Source organism: Staurois parvus, unplaced genomic scaffold, assembly GCF_062004578.1.
Source record: "Staurois parvus isolate SC_StPar_1 unplaced genomic scaffold, SC_StPar_1.0 ptg001853l, whole genome shotgun sequence".
Lineage (NCBI taxonomy): Eukaryota > Metazoa > Chordata > Amphibia > Anura > Ranidae > Staurois > Staurois parvus.
This window is the reverse complement of record NW_028319649.1, coordinates 161,480-183,751: the sequence shown is the minus strand read 5'-3', so window position 1 is coordinate 183,751 and position 22,272 is coordinate 161,480. Positions and strand designations below refer to the sequence as shown.

The 22,272-nt window shown below is 43.7% G+C and overlaps 1 protein-coding gene across 1 annotated transcript in view; it reads left to right on the top strand.

The window, feature by feature from the left end:
• The first annotated feature begins 630 nt into the window (after window positions 1-630).
• ANKRD2 (ankyrin repeat domain 2) overlaps window positions 631-22,272 on the top strand; it is a 46,267-nt gene continuing 24,625 nt past the window's right edge. Inside the window, exons 1-4 of the mRNA XM_089664196.1 lie at window positions 631-851; window positions 6,789-6,896; window positions 11,039-11,200; window positions 15,720-15,827. Coding sequence (XP_089520322.1) covers window positions 789-851; window positions 6,789-6,896; window positions 11,039-11,200; window positions 15,720-15,827 — 441 coding nt within the window. The 5' untranslated portion in view covers window positions 631-788. The remainder of the gene's footprint in view (window positions 852-6,788; window positions 6,897-11,038; window positions 11,201-15,719; window positions 15,828-22,272) is intronic.

Genomic DNA, 22,272 nt, shown 5'->3' with positions numbered 1-22,272 from the left:
TAGTGAATGTGGGGTCCGGGGAGAGCGGATATAGTGAATGCGGGGTCCGGGGAGAGCGGATATAGTGAATGCGGGGTTCGGGGTTTAGTAAGACATGAAGTTCTGCATTATTGTAATTACTTTCTCGTATTTAAAAAAAATTAAACAAAACAGATCAGAATAATTAAGTAAATGAAATTCCAATACAATGTATCTATAAACAGTATAGTGACATAGTACGCTCCATGAGTCGGCCCTCCTGTTCCTTCTGTACTTTTACTGTCTCCCTTTATGATGTAAAGTGCTGTGTAAACTGTCGGTGTTATATAAATCCTGAATAATAATAATAATAATAATAATATGGAGATAAAAGAAGAAAACCTAAATGGATACTTTGTACAGACAAGTCCTTGGAGGAGGACATCGATGGGAAATGAGGGCCGCAGACTGACGAGTGGGTTGTAAAGGTGACCTGAGGTCAGGGAGAGAGACATGACATAATGTGGAAGATGAGCTCATGGTAATGGCTCCCAGGTCATGTGCATGGGGCCCCACCTGTTCATCTGGAATGGTGGTCCTGACTGTCCTGAAAAGGGAGAAGGGTGGAGCGTCCTTCAAAGGCTCACTATAAAGTTCTCCGAGAATTGGGGCAGAGATGGACAGTTCTCCCCCCTCCTGATACCAACACAACTTCCTGAACATTATTCTATTACCGAAAAAAAAAATAATAATCTTTCATTAATATCGACAGAACTCATCTGAAATAATATCCCGACTTGTGGTTCCATTTTGGATTACAAAACGTGGAAATGGAAGACGAGGTGAAATGGGCAACGGATCTTATCGACCAAAAGCTGGAAGAAGAAAATGAGGTAAGTGATGGGTTTAGCCAAATATGTTATAAATACGCACATTGTTTAAACGTACAGAACAAAAAATTACCAATATAACATTGGAAAATGAAATGTACACAACAGATGGTGATTAGGTAACTAAAGTTGTATGGAAATTAAATAGAAATACCATGTTAAATAAATAAAATATTTAAGTCAGCTATTTTTATAAATAATAAGATTTGAAATGTATTTAATAAACAAAATATTTAGGTCAGTTATCTTTATAAATGATAAGTTTTGAAAATGATTTAATAAATAAAATATTTAAGTCAGTTATCTTTATAAATGATAAGTTTTGAAAATGATTTAATAAATAAAATATTTAAGTCAGTTATCTTTATAAATGATAAGTTTTGAAAATGATTTAATAAATAAAATATTTAAGTCAGTTATCTTTATAAATGATACGTTTTGAAAATGATTTAATAAATAAAATATTTAAGTCAGTTATCTTTATAAATGATACGTTTTGAAAATGATTTAATAAATAAAATATTTAAGTCAGTTATCTTTATCAATGATCATTTATAAAGATAACTAACTTAAATATTTTATTTATTAAATAATTTAAAAATCTTATCATTTATAAAGATAACTAACGTAAATATTTTATTTATTAAATACATTTCACATCTTATCATTTATACAGACAACTGACTTAAATATTTTATTTACTGAATACATTTCAAATCTTTTCAAGTCAGATATTTTTATAAATGATAAGATGTGAAATGTATTTTAATAAATAAAATATTTATGTCAGTTATCTTTATAAATGAAAAGATTTGAAATGTATTCAGTAAATAAAATATTTAAGTCAGTTATCTTTATAAATGATAAGATTTGAAAATTATTTAATAAATAAAATATTTAAGCTAGTTATCTTTATAAATGAAAAGATTTGAAATGTACTTATTATTTTATGGGCATCACAGTGGCTAAATGGTTAGCATTTCCACCTGGCAGTACTAGGGTTGTTGGTTCAAATCCCAGCCACTGCTCCACCTGCCTGGAGTTTGCATGTTCTCCCTGTACCTGCATGGGTTTCCTCCCACACTCCAAAGACATGCTGGTAGGCTAATTGGCTCCTGTTTAAAATGGCCCTAATATGTGTATGTATGGATTTGAGTTAGGGACCTTAGATTGTACGCCCCCTGAGGGTTAGGGACTGATGTGAATGTACAATATATATTGGCATGTAAAGCGCTGCACAAATTGCGCTATACAAGTACCTGAAAAAAATAAATATTAAATAAAATATTTAAGTCAGTTATCTTTATAAATGAAAAGATTTGAAATGTATTTATTGAGTAAAATATTTAAGTCAGTTATCTTTATAAATTATGAGATTTTAAATGTATTTAATAAATAAAATATTTAAGTCCAATATCTTTATAAATTTTAAGATTTGAAATTTATTTATTAAATAAAATATTTAAGTTAGTTATCTTTATAAATAATAAGATTTAAATTTATTTAATAAATAAAATATTTAAGTCAGTTAGCTTTCTAAATAATAAGATTTGAGTTTATGTAATGAATAAAATATTTAAGTCAGTTATCTTTATCAATAATAAGATTTTAAATTTATTTAATAAATAAAATATTTAAGTCAGTTATCTTTATCAATAAAAAGATTTTAAATTTATTTAATAAATAAAATATTTAAGTAAGTTATCTTTATAAATAATAAGATTTTAATTTGTGTAATAAATAAAATATTTAAGTCAGTTATCTTTATAAATAATAAGATTTGAATTTATGTAATAAATAAAATATTTAAGTCAGTTATCTTTATCAATAATAAGATTTTAAATTTATTTAATAAATAAAATATTTAAGTCAGTTATCTTTATAAATAATAAGATTTGAATTTATGTAATAAATAAAATATTTAAGTCAGTTATCTTTATAAATAATAAGATTTTAATTTGTGTAATAAATAAAATATTTAAGTCAGTTATCTTTATAAATAATAAGATTTGAATTTATGTAATAAATAAAATATTTAAGTCAGTTATCTTTATCAATAATAAGATTTTAAATTTATTTAATAAATAAAATATTTAAGTCAGTTATCTTTATAAATTATAACATTTGAAATGTATTTAATCAATAAAAAGTTTAGGTCATTTATTTTGTACAAATGAGAATGAAATTTAGCTACGATACGCTTAGTTACATTTATGTTATGTAATATAGGACGGTAATGAAACTTGTTAACATTAAGTGATGCAACACTCATTTTTATAGAGCTTATAACCTACTTACTGTAAAGTTTAATAGAACCACATAAAACCAGAAGCATCATGTTGGTAATTTAATACTTTTAATCTGTTAGTAAACCATCCTAGTTAGAAAATAATAATACGGTTTTGTACACCATCCAGAACTTCTCAGGTTACAACACTAAAATATAATTACAGCATTTCTTACCACTTCATTTCATTTTAATACATTTTAATAAAAGATACAGATTGCATTAATTATGACCAACACATCTGCAACAAAGAATTGATACACAATGTATGTACAGTATATTTCTGCATTATGTATCAATTTTATGTTGGTCATAGCTAATGCAATCTGTATCATTCTTGATATTCATTAGAACTGAGGAAGTGGCTTGGAGAAGATACGCAACATCTTCAACGTCACAGAACAAGTCCAGTTAAATGTGACTAGCCACTACTAGCTATGTTGTGACCACTCATGTCTGTGAAGGTTCTCATTCATCCAGGTCATGGTACATCTAGTAGTAGTTGGTCACTTTCAACTGGACCTGGTATGTAATGTTGAAGATGTTTCATAGCTTCTCCAAGACACTTCTTCAGTTCCAATGAGTGTCAGGAACATACCCCATAAAACACCGACATTCATTGGAAATGAAGAAGTGCCTTGGAAAAGCTACAGAACATCTTCAACGTCACAGAACAAGTCCAGTTGAATGTGACAAACCACTACTAGCTATGTTGTGACCACTAATGTCTGTGAAGGTTCTCATTCATCCAGGTCATGGTACATCTAGTAGTAGTTTGTCACATTCAACTGGACCTGGTATGTAATGTTGAAGATGTTTCATAGCTTCTCCAAGACACTTCTTCAGTTCCAATGAGTGTCAGGAACATACCCCACAAAACACCCAATACTCAATGGAAATGGAGAAGTGCCTTGGAGAAGGTATGGAACATCTTCAACATTGCAGAACCAGTCCAGTTGAATGTGACCAGCCACTAGTAGCTATGTTGTGACCACTAACGGTTGTGAAGGTTCTCATTCATCCAGGTCATGGTATACTGTTTCTAGTAGTAATTTGTCACATTCAACTGGACTTGTTCTGTAAGATTCCTGACACTTAGTAGAACTGAGGAAGTGGCTTGGAGAAGCCATGGAATGTCTTCTGTTGAACATGGCTAACCAGTACTAGCTATGTTGTGACCACTCATGTCTGTGAAGGTTCTCATTCATCCAGGTCATGGTATATCTAATAGTATTTGGCCACATTCAACTGTACCTGTTCTATAATGTTGAACATGTTTCATAGCTTCTCCAAGACACTTTTTCAGTTCTAATACATGTCAGGAACATAACCCATAACATATACAGTACCTAAAGATACTGGTGTGTCTCCCTGACACTCTTTGGATACGAAGAAGTTGCTTGGAGAAGCTACGGAACAACATATCAGAGCAAGCCCAGATAATTGTAACTAACCATAACTAGCTATGGTGCAATCAGTCATGTCTGTTAAGGTTCACATGTATTCCGGTCATGGTATATCTAGTGGTAGTAGGTTACATCCAACTAGACTTGCTCTGTAAGCTTCCCAACACTCATCAGAACTGAAGAAGAAGTTTGGATAAGCTGTGAAAAGTCTTCTACATTATAGAACACGATCAGTTGAATGTGACTAACCATTACTGGCTATGATGTGACCACTCATGTTTTTGAAGATTCTCAGGTATCCAGGTCAATGTATATTTAGTAGTTGGTCACATTCAGTTTGACTTGTTCTGAAAGTTTCTTGACATTCATTAGAAATGAGGAAGTGAAGTGGCTTAGAGAAGCTACGGAACATCTTCAATGTCACAGAACAAGTCCAGTTGAATGTGACTAGCCACTACTAGCTATGTTGTGACCACTTATGTCTGTGAAGGTTCTCATTTATCCAGGTCATGGTACAGCTAGTAGTAGTTGGTCACATTCAACTGGACCTGGTATGTAATTGTGAACATGTTTCATAGCTTCTCCAAGACACTTCTTCAGTTCTAATAAAATTTCAGGAACATACCCTATAACATACCCCCTAAAGATACTGGTGTATCTTCCTGACATTATTTGGAAATGGAGAAGTGGCTTGGAGACAACATTACAGAGCAAGTCCAGTTAATTGTAACTAACCACAACTAGCTATGTTGCAATCCGTCATGTCTGTTAAGGTTCAGGGGTATCCAGGGTCATGGTATAATTAGTAGTAGTATGTAACATCCAACTACACTTGTTCTGTAAGTTTTCCAACACTCATTAGAACTGAATAAGAAGCTTGGATAAGCTGGAAAGGTTAAGCTGAAGGTTCTCATGTGTCCAGGTCATAATATATCTAGTAGTAATTGATCACATTTAACTTCTTGACACTCATTAGAGCTGAAGAAGTGGATTGGAGAAGCTATGGAATATCTTCAACATTACAGAACAAGATCAGTTGAAGGTGACTAACCACTGCTGGCTATGTTGTGACTACTCATCTTTGTGAAGGTTCTCATGTGTCCAGGTCATGGTATATCTAGTAGTAGTTGATCACATTCAAATGGACTTGTTCTGCAAGTTTTTTGACACTCATTAGAACTGAAGAAGTGTAATGGAGAAGCTACGAAACATCTGCTACATTACAGAACAAGTCCAGTTGAATGTGACCAACTACTACTAGCTATGTTGTGACCACTAATGTTTGTGATGGTTCCCAAGCCAAGGTATGTCTAGATTAATTGGTCACGTTCAACTGGAATTGTTTTTCAAGTTTCTTGACACTCATTAGAGCTGAAGAAGTGGATTGGAGAAGCTATGGAATATCTTCAACATTACAGAACAAGATCAGTTGAAGGTGACTAACCACTACTGGCTATGTTGTGACCACTCATCTTTGTGAAGGTTGTCATGTGTCCAGGTCATGGTATATCTAGTAGTAGTTGGTCACATTCAAATGGTCTTGTTCTGCATGTTTTTGACACTCATTTGAACTGAAGAAGTGGAATGGAGAAGCTACGAAACATCTGCAACATTACAGAACAAGTCCAGTTGAATGTGACCAACTACTACTAGCTATGTTGTGACCACTAATGTTTGTGAAGGTTCCCAAGCCAAGATATGTCTAGATTAATTGGTCACATTCAACTGGAATTGTTCTGCAAGTTTCTTGACACTCATTAGAACTGAAGAAGTGGATTGGATAAGCTGTGGAATATCTTCAACATTACAGAACAAGATCAGTTGAAGGTGAGTAACCACTACTGGCTATGTTGTGACCACTCAAGTTTGTGAAGGTTCTCATATGTCCAGAACAAGTCCAGTTGAATTTGACCAGCCACTACTAGATCTACACTGTAATGGGCTCTCAAAGTAGTTTTTAGTCTGAAGACCAAATAATATTCTGAAGGTTTCTATTTAGAAAGCCATTCTGTGAACTCAGATTTACTGAAAACTCACAGCGGTGCTCCCAAACAATGAAACTCCGACATATGGGGCCACAGCATCAAATAGCCTGTTCCTCATTTAGCTCTCTTCTGTTTTGCAATGCAGAATGATATGCTTGTGGATCTTCTCTGCTGTCTGCTACATCATGTAAAGGAATCAAATGCTTATCCCAGGGAATCTCTGTGAGGACACTTACATTATATTTAATTTGTTATTCTATAGATAATTAAACCTCGATTTCGGAAGATTGGAGTGATCGACATAGATTGCAGCGCCATCAATGAGGAAACCATCAAATCCCCAATCAATCGAAATCTGGCCAACTTGAAGGTATTTTTTTTTTAAACATCAGTTAAGTGGTGATAATGTATTGAATGTGTTTCATGTTGTTTTGAATCGAAACTTATACCTAAAGTAGCCATGATAGCCATGATCTTCCAGGTCCTGTACTGAGCGGTTTCCCCTCCACACTCTGACCGCAGTGGATTATTCACTCAGCACCCCCACCATTCATACCATTCATAGGATGCCTTGAATTTTTAAATAATGAATACAAAGTTTTCTCTGGTTGGATGAGGTGGGGAGAAGGGGTGGTGATGACACAATCTCCACCCATCTACTTTACCTTGTCCAATCAAGGAAAGACTTGTATTCTTTTGAAAAAATACAAGACATCCTATGGATGGTGACAATTCCAAACGGGTAACCCCCTGTGGTCAGTATTTAGAGAGGAACCCAGTTGAGACAGGACCCAGAAAATCAGAGCCATCACTGTATGTAGCGCAGACTTCCACAATGATTTTCTGTATCACCAGTGGCCCTCCAGATATCAAACCAAGCTGGACCTATGTAAGTTGCTAAAAGATAATTCCTGGAGTTCAACTTTAAACCCCACCACCATCCACCATCATTTAACTTCTTTCAGAATTACGTCTCACAAAGCCACAACAAGGACAGCTTAATGGACCCAGCATCCAAGCCACTAATTCTTCCATATAACAAGATATGCTGACTTCCCCTATCCGCGAGCAGTCACCCAAGATTGGTTTGGCTGACTCCCAAGAGTGCCTTAATGGATATGGAGATGACACCTAAAACTGTATAGCTTCTGAGAAACCAGGATTCCTCCCAGTGGGGCCACTGCGATGCACCCCTCCACCCCTGAGACATCCTCCTTCCCCCGGTTTACAAATCCTCCCTAAACAATTTTACCAAACCTCTAAATAATCTCCAACTTCCTTTCCATTGTTAGTTCACCTTCCTTTTACCCTCATGGGTTTCCCATCTTAGCTCCAAGGGTTCATACACACCAGATGCTGCAGGACAGTGTTGGGCAGCTATTCCAGCACAGTCCCAAAATGCCTTGCCTCCTGCGTGCCTGGTTCACACCACTGCGTGGTGGTGGTGTGCGCTGAACTAAAAGCACTGCATACAGGCAATCTGCTGCTTGGCACTGCATGGCGGCCAGTTGAACTTAATTAAATGTCTGTGTGACATTTCAATAAAGTTCATTTAAAAACAAAAAGTAAAACACTGCAATGCACTAAGATCGCTGCATCAATGGCGATCCCAACATACACACTGTACAGCAGCTTCTGTGTCGTGAAGCAGCGACTGGTCTGAATGAACCCTGATACATTGTTGAGTGATTCCATTTACATCTCCATTAAGAAGTGTTACATTTCACCTTTCTAAAATAATAAAAGCACCATCTGGGTGTCACAGGTACAGACAGGCTTCTAGCTCATCTGATACTAGACACAGCTCTCAGTCAAGGGAATGTCTTGTGCAGGGGCGGACTGACAACTCATGGGGCCCCCGGGCACTAGGGGATCATGGGGCCCGTGTCCTTGCCCAAACTCAAAAAAGCCTATGAAAAAGGTACCAGGGGCATCTCATGGGGCCCTCTACTGACCCCGGGCCCTCGGGCAGTGCCCGAGTTTCCAAATGGTCAGTCCGCCCCTGGCCTTGTGTATTCCAGTATAGGAGCACTAGAGCTGTGCTTAATGGAACGTCGTGTACATTTGTGTTTCCTCTCTATGGTCTACAAGTAATGTATCAATTCTTCTCAGCTGACACACACATTATATTGCCAAAAGTTTTGGGCCACCTGCCTTTCCACGCACATGAACTTTAATGGCCCCCCTGTATATACACAATATTGCCTGCAGTATTGGGCCGCATGCCTTTCCAACTTTAATGGCCCCCCAGCCTTAGTCCGTAGGGTTCAATATTGAGTTGGCCCCGCCCTTTCCATGCACATGACCTTTAATGGCCCCCCAGTCTTAGTCCGTAGGGTTCAATATTGAGTTGGCCTCGCCCTTTGCAGCTATAACAGCTTCAACTCTTCTGGGAAGGCCGTCCACAAGGTTTAGGAGGGTGTCTATGAGAAGGTTGGACCATTCTTCCAGAAGCACATTTGTCAGGTCAGGCACTGATGTCGGGGGAGGAGGCCTGGCTCGCAGTCTCCGCTCTAATTCATCCCAAAGGTGTTCTATGGGGTTGAGGTCAGGACTCTGTGCAGGACAGTCAAGTTCCTCCACCCCAAACTGGCTCCTCCATGTCTTTATGGACCTCGCTTTGTGCACTGGTGTGCAGTCATGTTGGAACAGGAAGGGGCCATCCCCAAACTCTTCCCACAAAGTCGGGAGCATGAAATTGTCCAAAATGCCACCAATCATTACACTTGGCACAATGCAGTCAGGCAAGTACCGTTCTCCTGGAAACCGCCAAACCCAGACACGTCCATCGGATTGCCAGGCAGAGAAGCATGATTGGTCTCTACAGAGAGGTCACATGCCTGATGAAGGGGTCCTGCAAAACTCTGAAACGTTGCCTTGCTGTAACTATGTGATAGTTCATTAAAACGTTTGGACCCATATTGGTGATCCTCAGTGTGCTGGTGGCATTCTCCCTTGCTGATTCTGTTTGGTTCCAGCTGACAGTCGCTGCAGCACTCACGTGTACACACAGACATTTTTAACTAAGGAATGTGTGCGTTTGGATTGTACACTTCCTCTCCAGAGAACACGTCTCCTCTGCTCTAGAGCCCAGTGGCGGCGTGCTTTACACCACGGCATCCGACACTTTGCATTGCACTTGGTGATGGAAGGCTTGGATGCAGCTGCTCGGCCATGGAAACCCATTCCATGAAGCTCTCTACACACTGTTGTTGGGCTCATCTGAAGGCCACACCAAGTTTGGAGGTCTTTACCTATTGACTCTGCAGACAGTTGGTGACTTCTGCGCACTGTGCGCTTCAGCATGTGCTGACCCTGCTCTATCATGTCACGTGGCCTACCACTTGGTGGCTGAGTGGCTGTTGTTCCCAGTGGCTTCCACTTTGTTATAATCCCACTAACAGTTGAGCGTGGAATATTTAGTAGCCAGGAAATGTCACGGATGGACTTATTGCCCAGGTGACCACCTATCACGGGACCACGCTTGGAGTCACTGAGCTCCTGAGAGCGACCCATTCTTTCACCAATGTTTGTAGAAGCCGTCTGCATGCCTAGGGGCTTGATTGTATACACCTGTGTCCATGGAGGGGGAGGGGGAGGGGGAACACCTGAATCACATGATATGGAGGGGATTGGAACACCTGAATCACATGATATGGAGGGGATTGGAACACCTGAATCACATGATTGGGAGGGGATTGGAACACCCGAATCACATGATATGGAGGGGATTGGAACACCTGAATCACATGATTGGGAGGGGATTGGAACACCTGAATCATATGATATGGAGAGGATTGGAACACCTGAATCACATGATATGGATGGGATTGGAACACCTGAATCACATGATTGGGAGGGGATTGGAACACCTGAATCACATGATTGGGAGGGGATTGGAACACCTGAATCACATGATATGGAGGGGATTGGAACACCTGAATCACATGATATGGAGGGGATTGGAACACCTGAATCACATGATTTGGTGGGGATTGGAACACCTGAATCACATGATTTGGAGGGGATTGGAACACCTGAATCACATGATTTGGAGGGGATTGGAACACCTGAATCACATGATTTGGAGGGCAGGCCCAATACTTTTGGCAATATAGTGTATCTTTATGTGCCTTTGACTGTACAAGAATGGCACTAGATGAGGGCTACCATACGCCAACTAGAGCCTACTGGCTTTCCTCACCCCTTGGTAGCTAAACATAATGGTGGGAGAGCAAAGGAAAGGTGAATACAGGCTTCTAGCTCTAAAGCAAACCTACTGTTTTGTCCTGCATGTGGTAACACTGGTTCACTTGAATATATTAACATATTGGGCAGCAACCTGGACTTCAACCTTCAGTAGTTTAGTGTATTTGGATCAATGAAGAGTGATTTTGTTTTTATAAATTGCTGGAGGGTACTTCACTTTGCCCATTGCTTTTAGTCTTGTGAAATCTGAACCTGAGGACTTATTAGTAGAAAATGTATTCTAAAGGACATTTACATCTGCAGGGTGAAGATCGAGTGAGAAAGACATCGGTGGACTTAAGAAAGGAAATTATCGACACCGGCGGAATCCAGAATTTCATTGAAATACGCAAAAGGAGACAGGAGCGAAAGAAAAAAAAGTCGCTGGTGGTGGCACCAGAACCGGAGCCACAAGAAGAGGAGATTGTAAGTCTGTCAGTGGACTCAGCTCTTCTGATTTTACTACAGAAAAGATCAAGTGTATGGGGTGGATATAGTGAAGGTTGACTAAAGGCCAATGTGGAGCTTACATCATTTTCTTGGGGAAGTACAAGACAGCCTTCTACAACGTACACACAGCAATAGGACAGAGCAAGTCTAGTTTTATATTAAGTAGACACAAGAGCGAGGGATAACCCTGACCCTACTTAATACAACTCAGAGAAGCCTTTCTTAAATCATTTAGCATGGAGGAACTCTTGCATAATGTTGGTGATCAGTGGGAAGAATGTCCCTTACATTGGTGGTCAGTGGGAAGAATGTCCCTTACATTGGTGGTCAGTGGGAAGAATGTCCCTTACATTGGGGGTCAGTGGGAAGAATGTCCCTTACATTGGTGGTCAGTGGGAAGAATGTCCCTTACATTGGGGGTCAGTGGGAAGAATGTCCCTTACATTGGGGGTCAGTGGGAAGAATGTCCCTTACATTGGTGGTCAGTGGGAAGAATGTCCCTTACATTGGTGGTCAGTGGGAAGAATGTCCCTTACATTGGGGGTCAGTGGGAAGGATGTCCCTTACATTGGTGGTCAGTGGGAAGCATGTCCCTTACATTGGTGGTCAGTGGGAAGAATGTCCCTTACATTGGTGGTCAGTGGGAAGAATGTCCCTTACATTGGGGGTCAGTGGGAAGAATGTCCCTTACATTGGTGGTCAGTGGGAAGAATGTCCCTTACATTGGGGGTCAGTGGGAAGAATGTCCCTTACATTGGTGATCAGTGGGAAGAATGTCCCTTACATTGGGGGTCAGTGGGAAGAACGTCCCTTACATTGGGGGTCAGTGGGAAGAATGTCCCTTACATTGGGGGTCAGTGGGAAGAACGTCCCTTACATTGGGGGTCAGTGGGAAGAATGTCCCTTACATTGGTGGTCAGTGGGAAGAATGTCCCTTACATTGGGGGTCAGTGGGAAGAATGTCCCTTACATTGGGGGTCAGTGGGAAGAATGTCCCTTACATTGGGGGTCAGTGGGAAGAATGTCCCTTACATTGGGGGTCAGTGGGAAGAATGTCCCTTACATTGGTGGTCAGTGGGAAGAATGTCCCTTACATTGGTGGTCAGTGGGAAGAATGTCCCTTACATTGGTGGTCAGTGGGAAGAATGTCCCTTACATTGGTGGTAAGTGGGAAGAATGCCCCTTACATTGGTGGTCAGTGGGAAGAATGTCCCTTACATTGGGGGTCAGTGGGAAGAATGTCCCTAACATTGGTGGTCAGTAGGAAGAATGCTCCTTACATTGGGGGTCAGTGGGAAGAAAGCTCCTTACATTGGAGGTCAGTGGGAAGAATGTCCCTTACATTGGTGGTCAGTGGGAAGAATATTCCTTACATTCGTGGTCAGTGGGAAGAATGTCCCTTACATTCGTGGTCAGTGGGAAGAATGTCCCTTACATTGGGGATCAGTGGGAAGAATGTCCCTTACATTGGGGATCAGTAGGAAGAATGTCCCTTACATTGGTGGTCAGTGGGAAGAATGTCCCTTACATTGGTGGTCAGTGGGAAGAATGTCCCTTACATTGGTGGCCAGCGGGAGGAATGTCCCTTACATTGGTGGCCAGTGGGAGGAATCTCCCTTACATTGGTGGTCAGTGGGAAGAATGCCCCTTACATTGTTGGTCAGTAGGAAGAAGGTCCCTTACATTGGTGGTCAGTGGGAAGAATGTCCCTTACATTGGTGGTCAGTAGGAAGAAGGTCCCTTACATTGGTGGTCAGTGGGAAGAATGCCCCTTACATTGGTGGTCAGTAGGAAGAAGGTCCCTTACATTGGTGGTCAGTGGGAAGAATGCCCCTTACATTGGGGGTCAGTGGGAAGAATGTCCCTTACATTGGTGATCAGTGGGAAGAATGTCCCTTACATTGGGGGTCAGTGGGAAGAATGTTCCTTACATTGGTGATCAGTGGGAAGAATGTCCCTTACATTGGAGGTCAGTGGGAAGAATGTTCCTTACATTGGTGATGAGTGGGAAGAATGCTCCTTACATTGGGGGGTCAGTGGGAAGAATGTCCCTTACATTGGGGGTCAGTGGGAAGAATGTCCCTTACATTGCTGGTCAGTGGGAAGAATGTCCCTTACATTGGTGGTCAGTGGGAAGAATGTCCCTTACATTGGTGGTCAGTGGGAAGAATGTCCCTTACATTGGTGGTCAGTGGGAAGAATGTCCCTTACATTGGTGGTCAGTGGGAAGAATGTCCCTTACATTGGGGGTCAGTGGGAAGAATGTCCCTTACATTGGTGATCAGTGGGAAGAATGTCCCTTACATTGGTGATCAGTGGGAAGAATGTCCCTTACATTGGGGATCAGTGGGAAGAATGTCTCTTACATTGGGGATCAGTGGGAAGAATGTCCCTTACATTGGTGATCAGTGGGAAGAATGTCCCTTACATTGGTGATCAGTGGGAAGAATGTCCCTTACATTGGGGGTCAGTGGGAAGAATGTTCCTTACATTGGTGATCAGTGGGAAGAATGTCCCTTACATTGGAGGTCAGTGGGAAGAATGTTCCTTACATTGGTGATGAGTGGGAAGAATGCTCCTTACATTGGGGGGTCAGTGGGAAGAATGTCCCTTACATTGGGGGTCAGTGGGAAGAATGTCCCTTACATTGCTGGTCAGTGGGAAGAATGTCCCTTACATTGGTGGTCAGTGGGAAGAATGTCCCTTACATTGGTGGTCAGTGGGAAGAATGTCCCTTACATTGGTGGTCAGTGGGAAGAATGTCCCTTACATTGGGGGTCAGTGGGAAGAATGTCCCTTACATTGGTGATCAGTGGGAAGAATGTCCCTTACATTGGTGATCAGTGGGAAGAATGTCCCTTACATTGGGGATCAGTGGGAAGAATGTCTCTTACATTGGGGATCAGTGGGAAGAATGTCCCTTACATTGGGGGTCAGTGGGAAGAATGTCCCTTACATTGCTGGTCAGTGGGAAGAATGTCCCTTACATTGGTGGTCAGTGGGAAGAATGTCCCTTACATTGGTGGTCAGTGGGAAGAATGTCCCTTACATTGGTGGTCAGTGGGAAGAATGTCCCTTACATTGGGGGTCAGTGGGAAGAATGTCCCTTACATTGGTGATCAGTGGGAAGAATGTCCCTTACATTGGTGATCAGTGGGAAGAATGTCCCTTACATTGGGGATCAGTGGGAAAAATGTCCCTTACATTGGGGGTCAGTGGGAAGAATGTCCCTTACATTGGTGGTCAGTGGGAAGAATGTCCCTTACATTGGGGGTCAGTGGGAAGAATGTCCCTTACATTGGGGGTCAGTGGGAAGAATGTCCCTTACATTGGTGATCAGTGGGAAGAATGTCCCTTACATTGGGGATCAGTGGGAAGAATGTCTCTTACATTGGGGATCAGTGGGAAGAATGTCCCTTACATTGGTGATCAGTGGGAAGAATGCTCCTTACATTGGGGGTCAGTGGGAAGAATGCTCCTTACATTGGGGGTCAGTGGGAATTCTTCCCACTAGCCATCACACTAAGGTATCATGAGTTGTAGATAGTCATTTTTAGCAGGGGATCCCTGAGACTGGAACGTTATTTCAAGGATTCCTCTGGGTGGAAAAGGTTGAGAAAGGAAGGGTTAGGGAGGACTTTAAAACTCTTTAAAAATACATATAAAGCTGAACTTCAGACAGGTATAAAAATACTGTTTATTGCAGTTGTATATTTCTTTTAATTAATTATTACGTATTATTTCATACAATTAGTTTTGAGCAGAACTTCACTGTGTAATTGGTGTTACTCCATGCCTCGCCTCTCCTCCATACTGCCAGACACAGCAGAGCCTGCAGGTTCAGATCTGAGTCCTGGCACCAATTGGTAAAGGGGGTGGGAAGAGGGAGGCTGGGGAGTGAATTTCCTCTTTAAATACTAGAATCTCTTCCAAAATTAGGCTCTTATCAATTCGTGCACTCCAGCACTTAGGCCTAGAAGTGGGAGGGGCAGCACTTGGAGCCAATTAGACTCTTCTGCACACACATATGCTGTCATAAGTAGTTAGCAGAGTTAATGACTTGTCAGTGTATTGCTACTGACTTGCAGGCTGTGAGCCGTGAGGTGACACCCAGGGGCGGACTGACCATTCGAGCACTCGGGCACTGCCCTTGGGCCCGAGGTCAGTAGGCTTTTTTGGGTGTGCTTTGTCAGTCCGCCCCTGGTGACACCACTGTATTCCCTAACTCCAGTACAAAAAGTGGTGTCACTCACCTGGCAGAGGTGAATGAATCACAAAGGCGGCTTGGCAGAATGTCCAATCCTTTGGCCGTTAAGAGCCTTCACATATGTGAATGCAAACGGTATATCTAGCTGTCTGCCACAAGATCGACTTTAAAAATTTCTAAAAAAAATTAATATTGGGCAATCTTGTTTCCAAATGTTTTGCTTTACGTTATATAATAATCACCACCCATGAACATGGATGCCCATCGCTTATAATTTCTGTCCAACAGACGGGGCCGATCCTGCCAGAAACATTCCTGAAAGCCGCAGCTGAAGGCAAGATGAACATCATTGAGAAGTTCTTGGAGGATGGTGGCTCGCCAGACACTTGTGATGAGGTAGGTCTATAATAAGAATCCCCTGAATGAGCCGGCCTGGCCTGACACTCTGTCTGAGAAACCCGAGCAGGACAGAATCTCATCAACGCATTGCTTGGACAGCGACTTGCATTCCTCCGGAGTACCTTAAGATACAAGCATTCTCCAGGACACGGTTCTGTGTTATGTAATAGCAATCAGCATTATTTCCCTCAGTTCCTGGAAATACATCAGAAGGAAGGACTGGACACCCACATAAGGCACAGATGATACGTCCTTTATGTCTAATATAACACATCTCACCTCTCGGGGTTCATCAGTGAAACCTGTAGACCAGACTTTCCAAAACTTTTTGGCTCAGAGGAACCCTTGAAATTATTTTAAGATTTCAGGGGAACCCTTTGCAATAACCACTTCATTGGTGGTCACTGATAAAACACCCCATACATTGGTGGCTACTGGGAAGAATGTCCTCCTTACAGTGGTGGTCAGAATGTCACATGAACCAGATAAAAAGACCATTGGGTTCATGCAGCTAGTTCCACCAAGTGTTGTTGACCCCAAAACTATGCAGGCACCATCAGATGGGAACTCACTCAGCCACAGCTCAAGGAACCCCTAGCCACCGCTGGAGGAACCCTAGGATTCCCCAGAACCCTGGTTGAGATTGGCTGCTGTAGTCACACGGGCACCCAAATCAGCATTCCTCACCTCTTTCTGAGAACATTTTATTGAACCAAAAGTAGATATGAACCGAAATCTATACATTTTTACATGTAATTCCATAAGTTGCTTTCAGTCCGAACGTAAAAGAATGACTGGTAATCCAAATATGAAGGTCAGGCACTTCCTCTTATGGGGTGACAACTATCTCCCAATTCTGCTTCCGTGTCAACCTATCACACGCACTCCCGATGGAGACTGCAAATGACCATGTCATTACACGGCGCCTAAGCATGGGCCATCGTCAGTGGTGAGTTTAGGTTTTGTGCCACCCTAGGCAATGCAAAAATCGGCGGACCCCCCCACACACGGAGAGAGCCTGACGCTGACCTGAGCAACGCCACCTCACCCCGCACCCTCACGGAGAGAGCCTGACAACAACCAACACCAACCACCCCCTCCCCCTCTGGCCAAGAGAGCCTTCCACCACCCCCCATACACCCGCCGCAATGACACCCCCCACCCGGCATAAGAGAGAGAGACACTCACCTTCACAGTTGGGCTCTCCATACACAGTCAAACAGCCCACAGCCTCTCACAGATCTGGTCCCCATGCCACGTGTCCCTTCTTTTGCCACCCCCCTGAAAAATGCCGCCCTAGGCGAACGCCTTGTTGGCCCACCCCTGGCCACCCTTGCCACTATCAGGAACCTGGTTCAGGGTAGGGAAAAGCTGAGTTCTGGTACCAACCCAGTCTGCCCAAACCCACGGATGTTGTCACATGATTGCTTCCCTACCAGCCCAACGAGGTGCAGGCAGGAGGTTTTTCTCACCGCAGCTGCATGTAAAGGGAAGGGGTGCTTGTGACATCACTGACCTATAATGACCACATGGTCAACTTAAGACAATGTCATCACCCCAATATGGTCATGTGACCATATAAGGCCAAGCGGTCATAAGCATCCCCCGCCCCTTTGAGAGGTCATAAGCATCCCCCGCCCCTTTGAGAGGTCATAAGCATCCCAATGCGGGCAACCAATCTCCTGCCTGCAGCCCATTAGGCCAGCAATGCGGCTTACACCCGGATCGAATCCAAGCTTAGTTGGAGCAATGCTGAAGAGCCAAGCTGCATTTAATTTCGATTTTTGGTCAAAATTGGATTTTCGGAGATTCGGATGTATACGAATCTCTGAATGAACATAGCAATGAATGTCAATGAATAGAAAAAAAAAGCTATAATGAAATTACCAATTAATTCCTTTCATTTGGATGATGTCACATGATGCGGCAGTAGTTTGGGCCTATGGGGAAACGAATAAAATTTCCAAATTAGTTCGATCATTCAGATTCGAGTAAAGTTGTGATTTATGCTCTGTTCCCTCTAGTGTGATTTTCTGCCTAGAAACCAATCAGCATCCAGCTTTTATTACCAAAGCTTAATTGAAGAAGCCGAAAGGTTGAAGCTGATTGGCTCCCATGCAGAGCTGCACCAGGATTAGTAAATCCCCCCCCATAAAAAGCCACCTGACATGTCACAGCCCATAGAATTCAATAGCACCCATTCCAATCTTTCCAACTTAAAGCCTCAGTGACTCTGAAAAAGTGACTGCACTACTTTGATGCAACTTTCTTGCGACTTGACTATCAAAAAATGGAGAGTGGCACTCAAAATCACGCAACTTTGGGGGTCGCACTAGTGGGAATGGAGCCTTAAATTGAATATGTAATTGTCACAGTCAATCATTGGTATCAGTGGAAGAAACAGTTCCCCACTGTTGGTGTCAGTAGGAGGAATAGTGCCCCATCATTGGTGTCAGTGGGAGGAATAGTGCCCCATCATTGGTGTCAGTGGGAGGAATAGTGCCCCATCATTGGTGTCAGTGGGAGGAATAGTGTCCCATCATTGGTGTCAGTGGGAGGAATAGTGCCCCATCACTGGTGTCAGTGGGAGGAATAGTGCCCCATCACTGGTGTCAGTGGGAGGAATAGTGCCCCATCATTGGTGTCAGTGGGAGGAATAGTGTCCCATCGTTGGAGTCAGTGGAAAGAATAGTGCACCATCATTGGTGTCAGTGGGAGGAATAGTGTCCCATCATTGGTGTCAGTGGGAGGAATAGTGCCCCATCATTGGTGTGAATGGAAAGAATAGTGCGCCATCATTGGTGTCAGTGGGAGGAATAGTGTCCCATCATTGGTGTCAGTGGGAGGAATAGTGCCCCATCATTGGTGTGAATGGAAAGAATAGTGCGCCATCATTGGTGTCAGTGGGAGGAATAGTGCCCCATCATTGGAGTCAGTGGGAGGAATAGTGCCCCATCATTGGAGTCAGTGGGAGGAATAGTGCCCCATCATTGGTATCAGCGGGAGGAATAGTTCCCTGTCATTGGTGTCAGTGGGAGGAATAGTGCCCCATCATTGGTGTCAGTGGAAGGAATAGTGCCCCATCATTGGTGTCAGTGGAAAGAATAGTGCGCCATCATTGGTGTCAGTGGGAGGAATAGTGCCCCATCATTGGAGTCAGTGGGAGGAATAGTGCCCCATCATTGGTATCAGCGGGAGGAATAGTTCCCTGTCATTGGTGTCAATGGGAGGAATAGTGCCGCATCATTGGTGTCAGTGGGAGGAATAGTGTCCCACCATTGGTGTCAGTGGGAGGAATAGTGCCCCATCATCGGTGTCAGTGGGAGGAATAGTGCCCCATCATCGGTGTCAGTGGGAGGAATAGTGCCCCATCATCGGTGTCAGTGGGAGGAATAGTGCCCCATCATTGGTGTCAGTGGGAGGAATAGTGCCCCATCATTGGAGTCAGTGGGAGGAATAGTGCCCCATCATTGGTGTCAGTGGGAGGAATAGTGCCCCATCATTGGTATCAGTGGGAGGAATAGTGCCCAATCATTGGTGTCAGTGGGAGGAATAGTGCCCCATCATTGGTATCAGTGGGAGGAATAGTGCCCCATCATTGGTGTCAGTGGGAGGAATAGTGCCCCATCATTGGTGTCAGTGGGAGGAATAGTGCCCCATCATTGGTGTCAGTGGGAGGAATAGTGCCCCATCATTGGTGTCAGTGGGAGGAATAGTGCCCCATCATTGGTGTCAGTGGGAGGAATAGTGCCCCATCATTGGTGTCAGTGGGAGGAATAGTGCCCCATCATTGGTGTCAGTGGGAGGAATAGTACCCTATCATTGGTGTCAGTGGGAGGAATAGTGTCCCATCATTGGTGTCAGTGGGAGGAATAGTGCTCCATCATTGGTGTCAGTGGGAGGAATAGTGCCCCATCATTGGTGTCAGTGGGAGGAATAGTGCCCCATCATTGGTGTCAGTGGGAGGAATAGTGCCCCATCATTGGTGTCAGTGGGAGGAATAGTGCCCCATCATTGGTGTCAGTGGGAGGAATAGTGCCCCATCATTGGTGTCAGTGGGAGGAATAGTGCCCCATCATTGGTGTCAGTGGGAGGAATAGTGCCCCATCATTGGTATCAGTGGGAGGAATAGTGCCCCATCATTGGTGTCAGTGGGAGGAATAGTGCCCCATCATTGGTGTCAGTGGGAGGAATAGTGCCCCATCATTGGTGTCAGTGGGAGGAATAGTGCCTCATCATTGGTATCAGTGGGAGGAATAGTGCCCCATCATTGGTATCAGTGGGAGGAATAGTGCTTCATCATTGGTGTCAGTGGAAAGAAAAATGCCCTGTTGGAGTCAGGGGTTGGAATGATGCTCCAAGGGCCAGATAGAGGCGAGCGAAGGGCCGCATCTGGCCCCGGGGCCGCAGTTTGGTGACCACTGCTCCAGGATGAATGGCTATGCACATTATCAATGCTCCTTTAGGGTGCAGCTTCTCCTTTCGATGTATTTATAGCCTCTCTGGCAGCCCAGCCATATAATCTGCAATGTGTCCTGTGGAGGGTTGGGCGATGTTTGTGGAATATGTACCGACAGGACGGTGAAACCGCGAATGCTGCGCATATTCCCAGACGTGCTGTAAAGCGATCAGATCACGTTAGTTTCATGTCTGCAATTATTTATTTATTAGTGTATAAATAGCGGCACAAAGACCCCCGGGACAGACGGTTGTGAGTGATTGGAATTACACGTGAGATCTCCGCAGCACGATATGAGGGTGATATGAAGGACACGGAACATAGGAGGGACACGGAACATGGGAGGGACACGGAACATCGGAGGAACATGGAACATATGAGAGACATGAAACATAGAAGGGATATGAATCGTAGAATGGACAAGGAACTTATGAGAGACAAAGTACATAGGAGAAACACGGAACATAGGTGGGACAGAGAACATAGGAGGAACATGGAGCATAGGAGGAACACAGTACATAGGAGTGACATGGGACATAGGAGGGACACGGAACATAGGAGGGACACGGAACATAGGAGGAACACGGTACATAGGGGGGACACGAAACATAGGAGGGACACGGAACATAGGAGGAACATGGTACATAGAAGGAACACGGTACATAGGAGGGACACGGAACATAGGAGGGACATGGTACATAGGAGGGACACAGAACATAGGAGGGACACGGAACATAGGGGGGACACGGAACATAGGAGGGACACGGAACATAGGGGGAACACGGAACATAGGGGGGACGCAGAACATAGCGGGGACACGTAACATAGCGGGGACACGTAACATAGCGGGGACACAGAACACAGGGGGGACACAGAACACAGGGGGGACATGGAACACAGAGGGGACACGGAACACAGGAGGGACACGGAACACAGGGGGGACACGGAACACAGGGGGGATACAGAACACAGGGGGGACATGGAACACAGGAAAGACAGGGAACATAGGGGGGGACACGGAGTGTACAGTGACCCATGACAAGTCACACCCCATTTGCAGCAATGGAACGGTTGAAGTTGTTGTGACTCGAGTCGCAGTGACTTTGAATGAAGGTTCCTGCACTGCGTTTCTGTGATTTCATTGAGATTTGCATTGACTTCGGTTGCATGAAGTGGCAGTGACATCGAACATCCAAATCACACGGATCTGCAGGTCTGAAGGTCTCCGAGTCGCTCTGTGTGAACCAGAACTGACACTACTAAACTGCCACTTACTATGAGCTTACCTAAAAAAAGAAATAAATAAAATAATCAGCATTCTTACTCCGGATATACTGTATGGTACAGTGGTTGTAAATCCTTCCATATCCCCAGTGAGGTGACCGGCCTCAGGGGATACACAGAGATGAGACAAATCCTCCTACATAAGTTGTACCTGTTTATCTGCAGCCCTCTCTTCTCTACGTCCATTCAAAGTCCAGAATTTATACAGCTTGTCTGAGATTTCAGAAAGCAGGGGGCGGGAAGTTTCACATGATTCATGCTGATAGCAGAGGAAGGAGGCAGCAGACAGAAATGACACCGCTCTCCATCCTGACAGATTCCATGCAGCAGCCAGCGGGAGAGGGGAGGGGGGAACCCAACAGAGCTGCAGGGGAGGAGGGGGGCGGGGTCTTGGAAAGAGTGAAGGGGGGGCCATCAGAGAGCACGGGGGGTGGAGGCGGGCCGCTGCAGAGCACAGGGGGGCACTGGTGAACATGGGGGGCGTCACAGAGCATGAAAGGGACTGGAGAGCACAGGGGGTCAGTAGACAGAAGATGGATAGGAGGAGCAGTGGGGGCAGCTGAATATAGAGCATGGGGGGCCCCCTGGAAAACATGGGGCAATACAGCACAAAGGAGGCCTGAGAGCACAGGGAATAGAGCTGCCAGAGAGTACGGGGGGGGGGGGGGGGCGCCAGAGAGCACGGGGCAATGCAACTCA